The sequence below is a fragment of the Apiospora aurea genome, assembly GCF_038362705.1.
Source record: "Apiospora aurea strain CBS 24483 chromosome Unknown utg000004l_segment0_segment0, whole genome shotgun sequence".
Taxonomy (NCBI): domain Eukaryota; kingdom Fungi; phylum Ascomycota; class Sordariomycetes; order Amphisphaeriales; family Apiosporaceae; genus Apiospora; species Apiospora aurea.
Window position 1 is genome coordinate 4,743,857 of NW_027117391.1, and position 16,113 is coordinate 4,759,969.

A 16,113-nucleotide genomic window follows, 5' to 3' on the forward strand; every position below is an offset into this window, starting at 1 on the left:
CGCCCCCCCCCTTAATCGACGAGGCACCGAGTGAATGAATACCCATTGTCCCAGCACTGACTGCAAAGCGCATGCAGAAGTAAATAAAGCAGACCGGCAGCAGTGGGAACTAAAACATGTGAAATTCGCACCAACACAAGCAAGTCGAAGTCGGGCATCGGGGTTGATGACGCACCCGCGCTTCGGCTGACTAAACAAGCTAATCCAATGCCGAGAGCGTTTTTCCAGTGCCAAGACAGCCTAAGCAGCAAGCCAGGCAATGATGGTCTACGTCAGGGCCAGCCAGCCAGTCTGCCTGCAAGGCAGGATGTGAGTAGTGACAGGATGAGACAGACAGGCCGGAAAAGCAGGATGATGTAGTACCTAAGGCAAGTAGTGTCTGCCTCTAGGTAGGTAGAGAGGAGAGACACACACACACGAAAAAACCAAACATCTCCGTCATCCCGAGCTTCCCTCTTCTTTTCTTTGTCTACCAATACCTACCAATTGACACCTGAACAACTGTCTTGGACGTCTTCCTCGCCTACGCACTTAAGTACTTACCCAGTACTGCATTGCATAGCTGTCGCCATTTCCAACAGCAACGCCCCCGTCGCATATCATTTGGCAACGTGGTAGCCCGGGTTTATCGATTACCTCCCGCCATCAGATTAAGCAACCTTGCCCGACAGGGTATTGCTGCGACCAGGCCTGCCTGAAATCCATTTTCATTCCGCCCAGGACGGACAAAGACAGAAAGAGAGCCGGATCCACCTCCTACCCCAAATTTCGCCTGTTCGAAACGGGACCACGGCTTGGGGCCAGCATTGCATTGCGCATCTTTGCCAACAAATTCCCATTCCGACGCCGAGCCTGCCTTCTGCCTGTCTCGCTCCTCTCGCTCGAGGACTCCCCAGCAGTGAAAGCAGTCGCCGACACCTACGCAACAAGCAGTGCGCTCGAGAATTGATCGACAAGCTCGGTTATATCCCCGCCATCTACTCTACTACCACGAAGCGCGACACCAATTCCCTCCCCCCACACCCCAAAAAAATCGCCATGTCGAAACCGCGTCGAGGGGTCAAGTTCCCCCATCGCAACGGCAATGCAGACGGCCGCCGCTCCAGCTTCGGCGAGGGCAGCGAGGATGGCTCAGGCTCGCCCATTAGGAAGCGGATGTCGGCCTCTCACTCGCAGCTCGGCGAGATCGACGAGACGAAAGTCGGAGCCCAACCACAAGACCCGGCCCAGCAGCCGCTCCCGCCCTCCGACTACGAGAAGAAGAAGGCCAACTTCTTGATCCGGACGTTCTGGACCTTTGTCATGATCGGCGGCTTCTTCGGCGCCTTGTTCATGGGCCATATCTACATCATTGCCTGCATCACGGCGGTCCAGATCGTCTCGTTCAAGGAGGTCATCGCCATCGCCTCGATGCCGTCGCGGGCACGCAACATCATGGCCACCAAGACCCTCAACTGGTATTGGCTGGCCACGACCATGTACTTCCTCTACGGCGAGAGCGTCATCTACTACTTCAAGCACATCGTCCTGGTCGACCGAGTCCTGCTGCCGCTTGCGACGCACCACCGCTTCATTAGCTTTGTCCTCTACGTCATTGGTTTCGTCTTCTTCGTCGCGAGCCTCAAGGCCGGCCACCTCAAGTTCCAGTTCACCAACTTCGCCTGGACGCACATGGCGCTTTACCTCATTGTCGTCCAGGCCCATTTCGTCATGAACAACGTCTTCGAGGGCATGATCTGGTTCTTCCTGCCGGCTTCGCTCGTCATCACCAACGACATCTTCGCCTATATTTGCGGTATCACCTTTGGCCGCACGCAGCTGATTAAGCTGTCGCCCAAGAAGACTGTTGAGGGTTTTGTCGGCGCTTGGGTCATGACGGTTATTTTCGCCTTCGGCTTGACCAACCTGCTGATGCGCTCCAAATACTTCATCTGCCCCGTGACAGATCTTGGTGCCAACGTTTTCACCGGCCTGGAGTGTGAACCGAACCCCGTCTTCAAGCCTCACACATTCAAGCCTTCCACGGACCTCTTCTTCCTGCCGGATGGCTACCAAGACCTCTTCACGTTCACCATGGAGCCCATGCAGATCCACGCCATTATCATCGCCTCGTTCGCTTCCCTCATTGCGCCCTTCGGTGGCTTCTTCGCCTCTGGACTCAAGCGAACCTTCAAGATCAAGGACTTTGGTCACTCCATCCCGGGACACGGCGGCATGACCGATCGCATGGATTGCCAGTTCATCATGGGATTTTTCGCATACATCTACTACCATACTTTCATTGCTCTGAACAACATCACCTATGGCCAGGTGATGGAGCTGGCGATAACAGGGTTGTCGCCTGCGGAACAGGTCGAGCTTATGCGTGGCATGGCACATTACCTTGAGAACCAAGGTACATGGAGCCACCAGGTACGTTTACCAATATTACCCATCTAACCGTCGAGTCTTACTAATTTCGTAACAGGTCATGACCTGTCTCGATGCCGCTCTGCCTGCTAAGCGGTAAACATGAGTGATGGCATTCTGCAGGACAACATGTCAGTGTATGAAGTGAGACGGGAAGAAGGATTACTGAAGGTTTCACGACTGATGACTAAATCACCAAACTCGGCTTTTGGATTGGATTTCATACCAGCTTTAATACTTTTGCCGAAGGCCCTATTACCAATGAGACATGTGAGATCACTCGCTGTGTCTCTTCCCGCTGGACTCCTACGGCGGAGCAGGGTGTTCAAGCTATTGTGGCAGACTCATGGTCCCATTAGCTTGTATGTGTAATAGGGTAGATAGGCTTCTTATAAGGGGCCTAAACTCTACGACAGTTCAGGGCCCCCGTTTTGTATCATACCCCCTCCCAGCGCTATGTAGCTTTATATAGTCTTGCTTCAACGCAATCCAGCTCCGACCCGCGGCGGGCCGTCTTGGACGCATGCTTTTGCTTCAGTCCCCAACTGCCGCGCCGCTAGTCTTCGAGTGGCCATCTTGGGATTAGCGATGATCGTTGTGGGGTCTTCTTATCTAGATTGCATGCACGATGGCGCAATCAATACAACTTCACTCAATGCAATCCTCAACTGCTTTCGGTGTTCAACATGCTAAGTTGTCGTCGTCTTATGACATTGGTTACCGAAATGTCTTTTAAATATCCAACTCATCGCTGGCAAGTAGTCTACTTGCGAAAGTGCTCTGGTGTTGGTCTCCCTTCGCTGATTTCTCTATCAGCCTTCCTGAATAGCGGTATATCCGAGAGCTAGCGACTCGCGCAACAGCAGACCAACGTTCCAGGCTCGCCCACTTGTCCGGAGGTTTCCCAATAACAGATCATCCGTTGTATTTGAAGATGCCTAAAGTAAGCATAAAAAGCACCTGGACCGATCCACGAGCTTGAGTGACGGGCGAAGCGCCTTGGGGATATACATGTTAACCTCGTGACGGTATTACATAATATAGGCCGAAGCTATACCATGTGCCATGCAAAGTACAGTAGCTCTGTATTAGACCTGTAGGATAATACCCATCATGAGGTTAGTAATATGCGCCTGGAACGCTCGGTGATGTCCCTTTAGCACACCAAAGGGGATCTAGCTCGCAGGTGCCATTGCCTTAACTGATTCAAACTGCTTACGAGGGAGTCTCGAAGAGTGAACTGGGTTTTAATCAGATGACGGGCGGGATCATGCTTTGCCATGATTCGTGTGGCTCACAGAGGGCACACCGCCCTGCTTCTGGTCAATGCAAAGCAAATAGAGACTGTGACCATGGCATCAACACCATTTCAGGGGGACGACAGCAAACTCGGCTTTTCAATAACGACGACGATGCAATCTCTGGCACTAGAAGTTCAGGGCTGTAAGAATCATGGTGATGGATAATGTTTGTTGATGATATGTTGATTTGTAGAAGTAAGTCTAGGAGCTTATAGGAGATGTCTTCTCGTATTCGAGCCGCTCTCGTCACGCCTGATCTCCTTTTCGTTTTGCGTTCTCGTGAGTTGAAGTGCCTGCCCCCAACTCGTCTTTCATAAGATGGAAAACACCAAAGGAATAGGAAAACGCTCTCAGCACAAAACCCAAACTTGCAAGCCATTGCGGTTTCCGTAACTTCGTAAAAATGCTTAGGCCTGGTATGATGTTAGTCCATATGATATACTTTGTTGTATAGGGAATACTCTTACCATGTAATAATTATATTTTCGTTTGGCCCAATGCACACGGCGTGGACTGCCTTCCGAGTGATAACTATATTATAGGGCTCGGGTTTTATGGTAGTCCCCCTCAACGCCCATGCACTTTACAGGTTGCTGCAAGTGCAACCCTGCCAGGGCTTCTTGGTGCTGGGAAAGGGGGTACACCACCTCTGCGAGGTCTTGGTGCAGTCCTTGCCCTGGGCGCCGCAGTTGGTATTGCTGCAGGGCCCCTCGTACCCCTGCCGGGCCAGAATTTCCTGGGCGGCCGGCGGCGCTGCGAGGACGAAGGACGGCATGGCGGCCAGGAGGATGAATGAGACGGCGGAGCTGATATGCATAGTGGCTGCTGTTGGTGATGGCGAGGGAGGTATGTATAGTTGTAGTAAAGTAAAGGTCAGTATTAGGGCTGATGGGGAAGAGCAGATGGATGTGAATGATGAGACCGGAACGAAAGGTAAAACAAAGATGGGGGTATTTGTTTACTTTAAGCTTGAATATTGAAAAGAGCTTCGGCGTCGCCCGGGTTGGGTATTGCAATTGTATGTAGCAGTAACTTGTATGTGGTCGATGGTTCACTGAAGTATCATGACTGACTCGGGGCAGTTTTAGAAGACGGGAAGTGGCCCGACCCCATCCTTTATACTCACACGACCCGTGGGGAAGGACAGGGGGGAGGGGGTGGGAGGAGTTGGGACTTGCTTCCTTTTTTCCTCTTTTTCGACCAAGACGCGCAAACGGGGGGAGGGCTATACTGCATATTGCCCCTTCTCGTCACCGCCTCAGTCTTGATTGCGCGCGCCAAGTATGCACCAGCCCGGGCCTTCTTGCTTAGACAGACCAAGAGGACTTGGTGTGTGGCTCCGTCGAAATGGAGACGTCACACAATATATTAGATGAGGATATGCATCATAGTGAGACGGCCGTATCGTTCGTCCGCGCCGAGGCGGGCGCAAATCTCAATCCATCGCCAATATGGGCCAAGTCACACAGATAAGGGGAGTCCGCGGACCTTGGCGGACCATGACGATCTTCCCAAGACGGGGGACCGTCCGCAGTGGGCTTGGCATTGGCTTTTCGTTGCTTGGTGGCCCTGCCGTCCCAATGCCAAGCGGTCCCGGGCGTTGGGAGGGTCTTGGTATGGTCTTGGTAGTTGCTTGGCGAAACGCAGTGCCCAGTTTCGAAACAAGCCATAATTGCCGCAGCGCCAAGGCCGATCTCGTCCAGTCATATTCTGCTGTTCAATAATTCGTCGGCATGGGGGGGAGCAAGGTTTGCTTCAGGATTGGGTACGGTAAGGGTACCGATGCTAAGTATAGATATAGGAGACAGTCTCACAAGTGAGGCTGACTCCACCTGTTTGGTTTGTAGATGGGCAGGCTGCGGTTCCAGAACCATGCACCGAAGCATCCAGATCCACGTCTATATATAATCTGACCAGAGATTCGTCGATGCTCCTTGAGAGAGGGCAGTACGGAGATAGCTACGCCGGTGGTTCGGAGGATTGACGGCTTTGTACACCAGGATATACGGCAGGGGCATTTTGGTGTGGTTTGCTAGACGTTTCGACCTTTCTATCGTTTCTGGTCAAGATCAAGCAGTTGGTCTTGATACGACGCGGCTAAGCGAGCGTTGAGCTGCAGACTGATCACTTGAGGGAAGGGATGTGACTTATATAGGCTACTGCCTTACGGGTTGAATGCCCAAAGATTCTAAGATGCAGAATATAAATCGTATAAGGAGTATATAATGAGTCATGTCTTAGTATCTAACGTATGTACTTACAACCCACTGTAGTCTCCTATTTAAGTTATGGTTATTACTTAATACTCAAACAAGGGTTAGTGAACCCTACTACTATATGATGTTTATACTATGTTCATACTATGTATATACTATACCCAACTTTAATTCGTTCTTCGGCAGCCTACCAAGTGACAGCCGAGCCACAGTGCCTCCAGCCCCATCCATGAATCCATGACCAAAAAAGCCACACCGGTCCTGCCATCACCACAACACTATTTTCACAACAAAAATCCCCCCTCCTATAGTTAGGCCACATCACCATGAAAACCCTCTCGCAAGAAGTGCTGTCCAACATCGCCGGCTTTCTCCCACAACGACACGGGGAGAAACAGGTTCGACCTGCCATCGCCACAGTGTCACGCACATGGCAGCATGCCATCGAGCCCTTTACCTTCGCATTCCTGCGGATCACAAGCCACGATCTTGACGCGTTCGAATCGGCCTTTGCGAGATCCAGGGCGCGCTAGCGCTTACTCCGAAGGCTGGACGTCGACATTTTGCTGCCGACATGCAGCGACGAAACCTGTGCCCACTAATTACGAAACAACGGACGAAAGAGCCGAAAGCGACAAGGTGGTCAGCCAACACTTGTTGACTCTCCTGAGAATCTTGTCCCAATGGCCTGCCGATGGCAACGCGGTATAGGCAGAGCTTGCCATGGGAAGGATACTCTTGTTTACCTCCTTGCCGTCGTTTGATCCTTAGCTGGGATATTCTAATTAGACCATAGCGTATGACTGACTGTACCTTGGGGCACAGAAAGTCTATTGCTTCACGGTTGGCGCCTATTGTGGGCTGCCCACTTGTTAACCTTGGAGGCGTCGATATGTGTTGGGTTTGCTCGGTTTTGAGCCACTTGTTTCTGCTAGCCCGCGCTGGTATGAGTCGAAAAGCAAAAGAACAAAGAAAGCCAATAGACTGGTCCTGACGACGTTAATTGTAAATTGTTCAGTGCCCAACGTGACTTGCGCGAGGCAGCACCCGAAATGTACCAATAATCTGTTCAAGATACACCAAAGACCTACCAGATCACCCTCCTCGGGTGTAACAGAAGTATCTAAGATGAATACCTTCACAATATTTCAGAAACTGCCAACCGAGCTGCAGCTCCAGGTGTGGGAGCACGCCATTGGAAACGAGGCCACCACACGAAGGGTCCCTGTGGATGATTTCGCCAAGTGCATTTACCCGCATCCAAGGCTGATCTCACCACTGCTCACGGCCTGTCGTGGAAGTCGCCAGGTCGCCTTATCGCACTACCGCGACCCCATTCCTATACATGACTTCGAGGTAGCATATCTCAGCGAACGCGATTTACGAGAGAACCCCGTGGTCTTCCGAGAGAGGGTTTCCATTATTCATCCCATCATGGCCGACGATGGAATCGGCCCTGCTGTCATGGCTCAGTACAAACCATACCACGCGAAGCGACAGGGGGAACGAATTGGGGTTCTGCGCGTCAGCTTCGCTTCCGACACTTTCGTCGACGGGAAGCGGTACATGTGTAGAAAAGTCATGGACCCCTATTTCGAGAACGCCCACATGTCAAAACTTTGTTGCGACCTCACCATCACCCCTCAGTTGGACGATTCCCAGTACAACCAGGTAATCAGGACTCTTAACGAGGATCCGAACCGCTTGCCACCAGATTTTCGCCGGGACCGAGAGCGCTACAGTCTGCATATTTGGGCATTAGACGCCGATTTCCCGCCATACGGCTTCAGTTGTTGGCGCTGACGAAGGATCGGAAGTGACAGAGTGATGGCGCGTGAGTCGTGGTGAAGTTGAGGACTTTGGGTGTTATGGAATCACGTTGGGAGCTCGGCAAAGCAACGGCGGAGAATGTGTGAACACATGGTCGCAACTCCCGTTGCACCAAGTTGTGCAGTTGTTTCGGTGGGAGGTTGCTTCAATTGATAGAACGTTGGTCAGATCGGTACGTGCTATTCACCCGACTGCGCACATCATTTAGGGCTTGCCTTGCCTTCCGGCTTCTGGTGATGTCTGTGGCTTGTCAGCTGCGAGTCAGAAGTCCTTAGCAGCTGTATTGATGATATATGTGGCCTTGATTTTACCAAAGTTGGTTGTCCCGACCACTGCTGGCTGTCTGCGCTGGCTATCAGCAGATCGCAGCATGACACAAAAGACAATAAAGTAGATAAACCAAGCTCTTCAAAAATACCAATGAAGAAACAGTATGTATTCAATGTTTGCAGTTTTTTTTTTTTCCAGTTTTCTTTTTCTCTGAGGAGCGCGATCGCGACAACTCCATTTTTGGGTTCTCTTGGTTCTCTCACCATGCTGTGGACACCTCTCTCAGTACCTGCAGCATTCGAGTAGGGTGCCGCCAAAGGCAACTGCATTGGTCAACACTGCCGGCCGATGGGTATCTCCCATAGAAAAGAAATGGGCGCATTCCATTCGTTATCGAAGGTCGACAATCGGACGGTCACGACTTGCTAGCCCCCGATTTAGCGGGCAGCTCGGAGACTTACGATCGGCAGGCGGGGGGACTGGCGACCCGCAACAGGAAAAAAACGTGGTGGTTGTGGTCGTACGGAAAGCATGTGCCTGCGCTGCGCGACTCTTCCCTGCAGATTCCCTGCACCCAACTGAGGTCATTGATAGGTAAACAAGGGCCAAGGTAAAACTGCCCCATTCCCAGCCAACTTGTTCCAGCATATCCGGTAGACTGGCTTGCAGACTCAACATTGTCAGTCGTGCTTTAGTTGTACACTTGAAACATCTCCTCCTGTTGTACCCTCTCTGCCCATCAAACCAGCAGACTTAAAGTTGCGCACCACCATGGCCACCGCCGCCCTCTTCGGCTGCACAGGCGCCGTAGGCTCCGAGATCCTCTCCGCCCTGCTGGCCCCCACCACGAGCGCCTTCGCCTCGGTCAAGACCGTCTCGCGCCGCCCGCCCGCGGCCACCTCGCCCAAGCTACAGGCGATCCAGGAGGCCGACACGGCCAAATGGGGCGGCCTGATCGCCACGCTGTCGTCGCCCCCGCCCTCGGTCGTCTTCAACGCCGTCGGCACCACGCGCGCGGCCGCGGGCGGCATCGCCGAGCAGTGGAAGATCGACCACGACCTGTGCGTCGAGAACGCCAAGGCCGCGAAAGCCGCCGGCGTCAAGACGTATGTTTTCATTTCGAGCGCGGGCACGCGCAACTTCCCTAGCAGCATGGCGCCCTACTGCAAGATGAAGAACGGCGTCGAGGACGCCATCAAGGAGCTCGGGTTCGAGCACGCCGTCATCGTGAAGCCCGGCATGATCATCGCGCGGGAGAAGTCCAAGGCTTGGCTGGCCGAGAAGGCCGTAGAGACGATGCCGCAATTCGCGCGCGACAGACTTGGTATGTCTATCCTGACCTCCCTCAGTAAGCGATGTTCGTTTCTAACAGTTTGGCAATCGCAGGCCAGGACGCGTCCGTCATCGGCAGAGCCGCCGTGGCGGCTGCTCAGATGGTGGAAGAGGGAAAGGCGCCGTCGAAGTATTGGGAAATAGGGATGGCCGACATCCTCAAGATGGGCCGAGAGGAATGGCAGAAGCAGTAGCATGCGATTGACATGCTCGCACCTACTAGTGCTGTAATTCATTCCAAGCTTGCATCAGTACCTGTGGTACGGTTGTCTAGTACATGGACAGCATCGACTGTCGAAATGTTGCTTCTTCTAGCTTATTAGTTCAATGCGCAGAGGCTCTTCACCTCGGATGTCGCGCCACCACTCGCTTTGTCGGACCAGCTCGCCCTCTTCCCCGCCGAGCATCGTCCAGTATTTCCGCAAGAAGCACTCCTTGGCCTCCCAGCTGCGAACGTCCCAGGGCGTGCCCGTGGACGCGCGCCCCGTAGAGTCTCTACTGTCGCGCCGGCTGACGCCCGCGCCGCCCCAGCACACCAAGCCCTCAATCACGTCGAACTGGAGCTGCTCCGCATCGACGCGCGCCCGGTGCAGCAGCAGGTTCCGCCGCAGCGTCGGGAACGGCAGGCAGTCGATGAAGGGGTGGTGCGCGACCGTGACCTGCTCGCGGCCGGGCCGCAGGTCGGGCTTGAGGGTCCGGAAGATCTTCTGCACCGTGTCGACCGCGTCGGCCGAGTACTCGTCCATACCCGACCGGAAGAAGGGCGAGGGGGTCTCGCGCGGGCACATGCGCTCGCTGGGGATGCCGAGCAGCGTCCCGAGGCTGAACAGGGCGTCCAGCGTGCAGACGGTCTCGAGGCGGAGGTGGTTGGCGTAGGGGTCGCCTGCTGCTGCTGCTGCTGCTGCGCCGAACGATTGGGCTCCGCCGCGGTGACGTATCACCGGCTGGAGGCCGTCGTCTGGACTGGAGCAGCCGCAGCCGCTCGCGGGCATCCAGGCCAGACCGGTGTCTCCGTCACAGTAACAATGGCAGACTAGAAGCGAGGGGTCGAGGTGCACGATGGAGTCCCATGAGCCCGTCGGCTCGTAGGATTGTAGAACCATCCATTGTCTTTCCTCGGGTGGTTCCGGATATACTGCCGCAGGTGAAACTGAAGCCGATACATCCAATTCATCAAATATTGACAGAGTTTCCGAGGCCACGTGCGATGAAGTGCCGGATGAGAGGCTATCCGTGACCGCCGCATCGTCTGTCGGCGTCACTTTCAACGCCTGAATGGTCGGCGCATCTCTTATTTCCTCTACTTCAACTTCATGTTTTTGCGAAACCGAAGCAGCAATTGCCTCCAGGTTACCAAGTCGCTGATGGAGTTTCTCTCCTGGGGCAGAAATTAGCAGATGGTTTCCCATCAAAGTTTTGGTCAAAAGTACGTCGCTTACGGTATCTCTTCTGCGCTTCCAAGTTCTGTTGCCGCCGCCGTTCCGGGTCTCGGCGGACCGGGGGCTTCCGCTTGGGCCGCGGCTTTTCAGTAGCTTCTGCAGTGGTGCGCATGTTGCCGTGTTGGTATCTCTCGTCGCTATCTGCGCGCAGTATGGTGATCGGGGGAAACGGAGAGGCAAGTTTGCGACGGCTAGGGGTGACATCGACGAGATGGCTGATGTCAGCCATCAATAGCGCATGCGCCCCACCTGGAACTTTTGCCCGACGTGGAATTATCCCAGGTTAGCTTAAGGTTAGGTAGGAACCTCTTTCTTCCCGTGACTTCTGACTACTCGCACCTCGTCACGGTTGACGGCCAGTACCTATACATGGGACTCATGCTTGGACAGTGTATTGGCATGTCCCAACCACAATTGAGATGGCATTTCTAGAGGGCACCTTGAACTGCATGTGTGGCGTCGAATGTCAACGGCGAAGGAGGATCTCCGAGCTACTTCGCCTAGATGCGACTTCCACATGTTCTACGTCAACTGCCACCTCGTCGCGAACGAGGATATAGCCGCTGTCACCCTGGGTACCTCTTTTGCCTCTCCCCACGAAGCCGTGGGGTTGGATGTTGTCCGTCGCCTCCTCCTGCTCTTCGCCTCTCCGGACCCCGTCATAGCCCGGCTCGTTCCGGCCAGACCCGCGCAAGGATCGCACCGTCGCAAAGTCTGGCGTCGCGTCGCCGCTGTAGTCGAGGAACCGCGCCACCGTCGGCATGTGCGCCCGCACGAACGGTCTCAGTCGCGCCATGAAGTTGCAGGCAATGCCGAAGTTCATTTCAATTGACGACCAGAGGGCCGCGTGGGCGTGCGTCCACGTCGCATCCGGGTTGACCATCATGTTCCTGATGTAGGCTATGCGCACGATGGATGCCACGACCGCCCTTTTCGACCGGAAACCACATTCTCCATTAGCGCCAATACACGAAAATAAACGCTATTCCCAATTATTCTTCGGGTATTAAGTGTGTAGCAAGTAAGCCTGAGTACTTACGCCGAGCCAAGAGCCAAAATAAACCAGATAATGATCTTTTGTCGGAGAGGCATATGAAGCCCATATATTATCGGCATTGGGATGACAATCAACACAACATCGATGAACATATTTAAAATCGCTTGGGTGAAGGCAATGTTATCGAGACACGTCAAATTGGTTAAGCTGTCAGGGTTGCATGGGCCGGCAAAGAGGGCCGTGAAGATTATAGTGTAGATGACAATCCCGGCAGCAGTGGTATGAACGCAGATTCGGAAGGTCTTGAATGGGTTGATTTGATGGTAAAGCACAAGGATCGCCAGCTTGGCCAGGGTTGGAGACCAGATGTAAGCCAAGGCGAAGAGCAGAAGGTACTTGGGCATGCACAACGTGTCAGTGTATCGAGCAGCAAGATCGAAGGACACCTACGCTATAATATCCAGCAATCTGGTCTGCAGTGACATTCCAAAGATGCCTTCCGAGGCCATGTGGCATGGCTGTAACGTCAGGTAGGGAGTCAGTTCCGGGGATAAAATAAGGCGGCCACCCCTGCTACGGGCCACCCTTCCATCTTACTAACCCTTGCGATCACCACCCTTAAATATATATATAAGTTAACCATTTTCTATCGTAGAATTAATTAAAATATATCATTTTTTTCCTCTTCCTCTTCTCTTTTCATTTATAATAATAGTTAACGAAAAAAAATTATAGGCTACGATTTAAACTATTTCGAATAATCGATTAACGTGGTTTACCACTACGCGACGTATATTACTTAGCGACGCACTTTAATTTAATTTTAATATAATTAAATTTTAACGCGTAATATTTTTATAACTATAATACTTAATTAATCTTAAAAAGATCGGATAGTTTTAGTAATTTAAGCGATACGAAACGGACTAAATTAAATAAATTAAAGAGTAGTAATAAAAGCTTATAATATACCCGAATTAATTTTACGTTATCGAATTTACGGCCGAACTTTAAAACGCGAAATCCGACCGAAACGACGTAAAATAAATCTAATTAAAAAAAGAGGTACTTTATAAATATATAATTAATTTAAATATTCGAGGGATACCTTTTAATTTCGTTAGTATAAAAAATATGGCTAATTTTTTTACCGCGTCGGTAAGTATTAAGTTAGGCGCTTTATTAATCGTAACCCGGACTTAAAGACTAAAATAAATCGTCGATACGATTATTAAAAAGTTTTTTGCGAGGATTTTAAAGTTATTTCTATTTGGTTTACGTTAATCGCGAATATAAAGGCGAAATACGGGATTATTAACGAAAATATTTAAAATTTCGACGAGACCGGCTTTATAATAAGTATAATTAAATTAATACTCATCGTAATATACGCCGAGCGGCGTAAAAAAACAAAATCGGTTTAGCTTAGTAATCGGGAATAGGTAACGGCGATTAAATATATTAATTCGTAAGGTTAATATATTCCGCCGTTTTTAATCGTTTAAATTAATATTACCTTATAAACTAGTCTCGCGAAACCGATTTACCGGGCGATTAAGTAATTAAGCCGATTTTTAATAGTTAAACTAATAACGAAATAGGTTTAAACTAAATTAAGCACTTTAATAAATATATTAAATTATAAATAAAGAGTCGTTACCGCCTCTTAATTTTCGACGGCTACGAAAACTATATTTCGGCTAAATTCGAGGTATACTACTAAGATAACGATATTATTATAATTAATATACCTCCTTATTTATCGCACTTACTCTAATTTTTCGATATAATATTTTATTCGCCTTTAAAACGTGTTTATTCGAAAGAAATCGAGTTATTTATTAAGGCTTTTATAAACTATATTATTAAGCTCGAGTTTTTTATCGCCTTTAAAGCCGCGTATTTTACTGTTTTTACGGAAGCTAACATTAAATCTAGATTTAGCGTATTTAGTTTAATACCTTATAACCTTAATAAGGTAATTAATAAGCTAAATATGCGTCTCCGGACGCTTACACTTAACCTATCCCGTCTAGGGACGGCTAGTATTTACGACTTTTAAACGCCGTTTAACCCTTAATAAATAACTAAGCACTTTATTTATATTAAAAAAAAAGTGTTTACCTATTAAAGAAGCTTTTTAACGCCGATTTTAAATACGGTAAACTAAATAACGAAAAGTATAACCAAAATAGCTTATAAAATAACCCTTATACGCGATAAAATATATATATTAAAGGAGGCTAATTTAATACTTTTTAAACGCCGAAGAGTTAAAAAATCGCGAATCCAGCTTAAAAAAGCCCTTATTATTAAGGAATTTTAATAACTATAAAACGAAAAGGTAAAAAAGAAGCGTTTAACGCCCGATAAAAGTAAAAATAAGGGTTTATTAAAGCGGAGGGCGACCGGTGAAAAGCGTTATAATATTTACGGCGAGACAGGTTATAATACGCGAATATATAAAAAAGATATAAAATTAAGCGAAAAATCGGATAGCGAATAGTTTTAATTAATTTTAAGCGTTATAATTAAATTAATTTATATAAAAAAGTCGAGAAGTAGAAAAGGTACGTCGCTAAGTGATATACGTCGCGTAGTAGTAAACGACGTTAATTAAATTCACCGCGAAACTATATAGTATTTCGCGGATTATAATTTCTACGCGGATATAAAGCTATCCGATAATTCGAAAAAAAAAAATCCTTTTAAGCCCTTTTTATAATTAAGGAGGCTCGGATTATATTTTAAACCTTTACGTAATATATTCTCGGCGTTTTACTTTTTTATTATATCTTTCGAATTTTCGCTTAACGTATATTTAAAGCCGCCGGTAATAATACCATATTTAGAAAAAACTAGGTAAAGAAATTTTATAGGCGCTATTTATTAATTAATTCTATTTTTTTAAAATCGATAAATTTTAAACGAGTTATAGTAACCTCTAAGGAAAATATATAAGAGTTCTTTAATAAGCTTAATTATAACTTTATTCGTAACACCCTTATTAAATATATTTATAACGTTAACGAAATAGGCAGTTAAATTAGTTTCGATAGTAATTAAATAATAATCGGTTTTACCGGTTTAAAACGAATTATCGTTAAGGACTTTATTAATCGCGAATAAGTATTAATTATTAAATACGTTAACGTAAATAGTTAAGCCCTTTCGCCGCTAATTATATTTAAAAGGTTATCGGTCTAGTAGCAATAGTTTTTAATAACGGAGGAGGATTTAACGGCGGAAATTAAAGATTAACTCTTCGCGGCGTTATTAAAAGGGTAAATAAGTAATAAGCTAGCGTTTATATAGTTTAAAAAGATCTTTATCTTTTAAACTATACCGGCGTAAAGGGATTAATAAAGGCTTTTTATATTAAATAGTTATTTTAACTACGCTATTATAAAATTTATATTAAAGTGTTTAAATAATAAGATTTAGCTTTTCTTTTTTCTTGTTTATACCTCGCACTTCTTTTAACCCTTTAATCTCGGCTCCTTTTATATATTAAAAGAGAGGTTCCGCCGAATAATAACTCTCCGTTATTTAAAGCTTTAAAATATAATGATAAATAAGAAAAACTTTATTTAATATTAATACAAGGCTCGCAAAATAGCCTTTAAAAAAAACTAATATATTAAGTAATTAAAGAACTACCGGTATTTTCCCTTATAGTATTAATAAACCCTTAAATAGTAAACTTAAAAGGGATACGAACCGGTAAGTTTAGGCTAGACTTTTTAAGCTACTACCGATCGATTCGTACGCTTAATTTACCTCTTATAAATTATTAACACTAATTAACTCTCGGTAAATTAAGTAGCTTACTACTTTATTTACTAGTAATAATATTATATTTAATAGCACTACTTAGCGTTATTTATTTAAAAAACTCGAGAAGGGTTTTAACATTTTAACGAGCTAAATCGATAATCTAAAGTACGAAAAGTCTATTTTAAAGGTAAATTTAAAAAGAGAAAGAGGAAAAAAGAAGAAAAGAGTAATCCCCGACCCTAATTAAAAGTATACAACGATAGCAGATATGCATCGCACATAGAGGGGGATAGCAAAGGATGCATAGGAAGGTTTAGTAGTAACTATATCATCGTCGGCGCAAGACGCCTATTAGATATCACGTGTATTAAATGGAAGCAGATATTGTGTAGTTTAAAGTGATCTATTCTCCTCCGTCTATCCTTGTAAAAGAGATTTCTTTTAGTTATTTATACCCTTTTTAATTAAGGTTTTAGGGTATTAATTTAAACTCCGTGTACTGAAGTTATTATAGTAGGTAACTTATTAAAGTTTTTTATATT

At 47.8% G+C, this 16,113-nt stretch overlaps 7 protein-coding genes across 7 annotated transcripts; 4 read left to right on the plus strand and 3 right to left on the minus strand.

The window, feature by feature from the left end:
* Positions 1–1,038: 1,038 nt before the first annotated feature.
* Positions 1,039–2,509, plus strand: PG986_006220 (phosphatidate cytidylyltransferase; the record flags this gene model as incomplete). Its single annotated transcript, XM_066842442.1, has 2 exons — positions 1,039–2,412; positions 2,468–2,509. 2 exons carry the CDS (start codon positions 1,039–1,041, stop codon positions 2,507–2,509), a joined length of 1,416 nt encoding a protein of 471 aa, XP_066702304.1.
* Positions 2,510–4,117: 1,608 nt separating this feature from the next.
* Positions 4,118–4,527, minus strand: PG986_006221 (uncharacterized protein; the record flags this gene model as incomplete). The annotated part of the gene is made up of 3 exons (XM_066842443.1): positions 4,118–4,123; positions 4,178–4,241; positions 4,298–4,527. The coding sequence occupies 3 exons, from the start codon at positions 4,525–4,527 to the stop codon at positions 4,118–4,120; spliced, it is 300 nt and encodes a 99-aa protein (XP_066702305.1).
* A 1,725-nt stretch (positions 4,528–6,252) lies between these two features.
* PG986_006222 (uncharacterized protein) lies at positions 6,253–6,459 on the plus strand (the record flags this gene model as incomplete). Its single annotated transcript, XM_066842444.1, has 1 exon — positions 6,253–6,459. One exon carries the CDS (start codon positions 6,253–6,255, stop codon positions 6,457–6,459), a length of 207 nt encoding a protein of 68 aa, XP_066702306.1.
* A 595-nt stretch (positions 6,460–7,054) lies between these two features.
* PG986_006223 (uncharacterized protein) lies at positions 7,055–7,729 on the plus strand (the record flags this gene model as incomplete). Its single annotated transcript, XM_066842445.1, has 1 exon — positions 7,055–7,729. The coding sequence occupies one exon, from the start codon at positions 7,055–7,057 to the stop codon at positions 7,727–7,729; it is 675 nt and encodes a 224-aa protein (XP_066702307.1).
* A 1,068-nt stretch (positions 7,730–8,797) lies between these two features.
* On the plus strand, positions 8,798–9,552 carry PG986_006224 (uncharacterized protein; the record flags this gene model as incomplete). Its single annotated transcript, XM_066842446.1, has 2 exons — positions 8,798–9,350; positions 9,413–9,552. The coding sequence occupies 2 exons, from the start codon at positions 8,798–8,800 to the stop codon at positions 9,550–9,552; spliced, it is 693 nt and encodes a 230-aa protein (XP_066702308.1).
* A 117-nt stretch (positions 9,553–9,669) lies between these two features.
* On the minus strand, positions 9,670–10,909 carry PG986_006225 (uncharacterized protein; the record flags this gene model as incomplete). The annotated part of the gene is made up of 2 exons (XM_066842447.1): positions 9,670–10,736; positions 10,798–10,909. 2 exons carry the CDS (start codon positions 10,907–10,909, stop codon positions 9,670–9,672), a joined length of 1,179 nt encoding a protein of 392 aa, XP_066702309.1.
* A 354-nt stretch (positions 10,910–11,263) lies between these two features.
* PG986_006226 (uncharacterized protein) lies at positions 11,264–11,680 on the minus strand (the record flags this gene model as incomplete). Its single annotated transcript, XM_066842448.1, has 1 exon — positions 11,264–11,680. The coding sequence occupies one exon, from the start codon at positions 11,678–11,680 to the stop codon at positions 11,264–11,266; it is 417 nt and encodes a 138-aa protein (XP_066702310.1).
* Between the last annotated feature and the right edge of the window lie 4,433 nt (positions 11,681–16,113).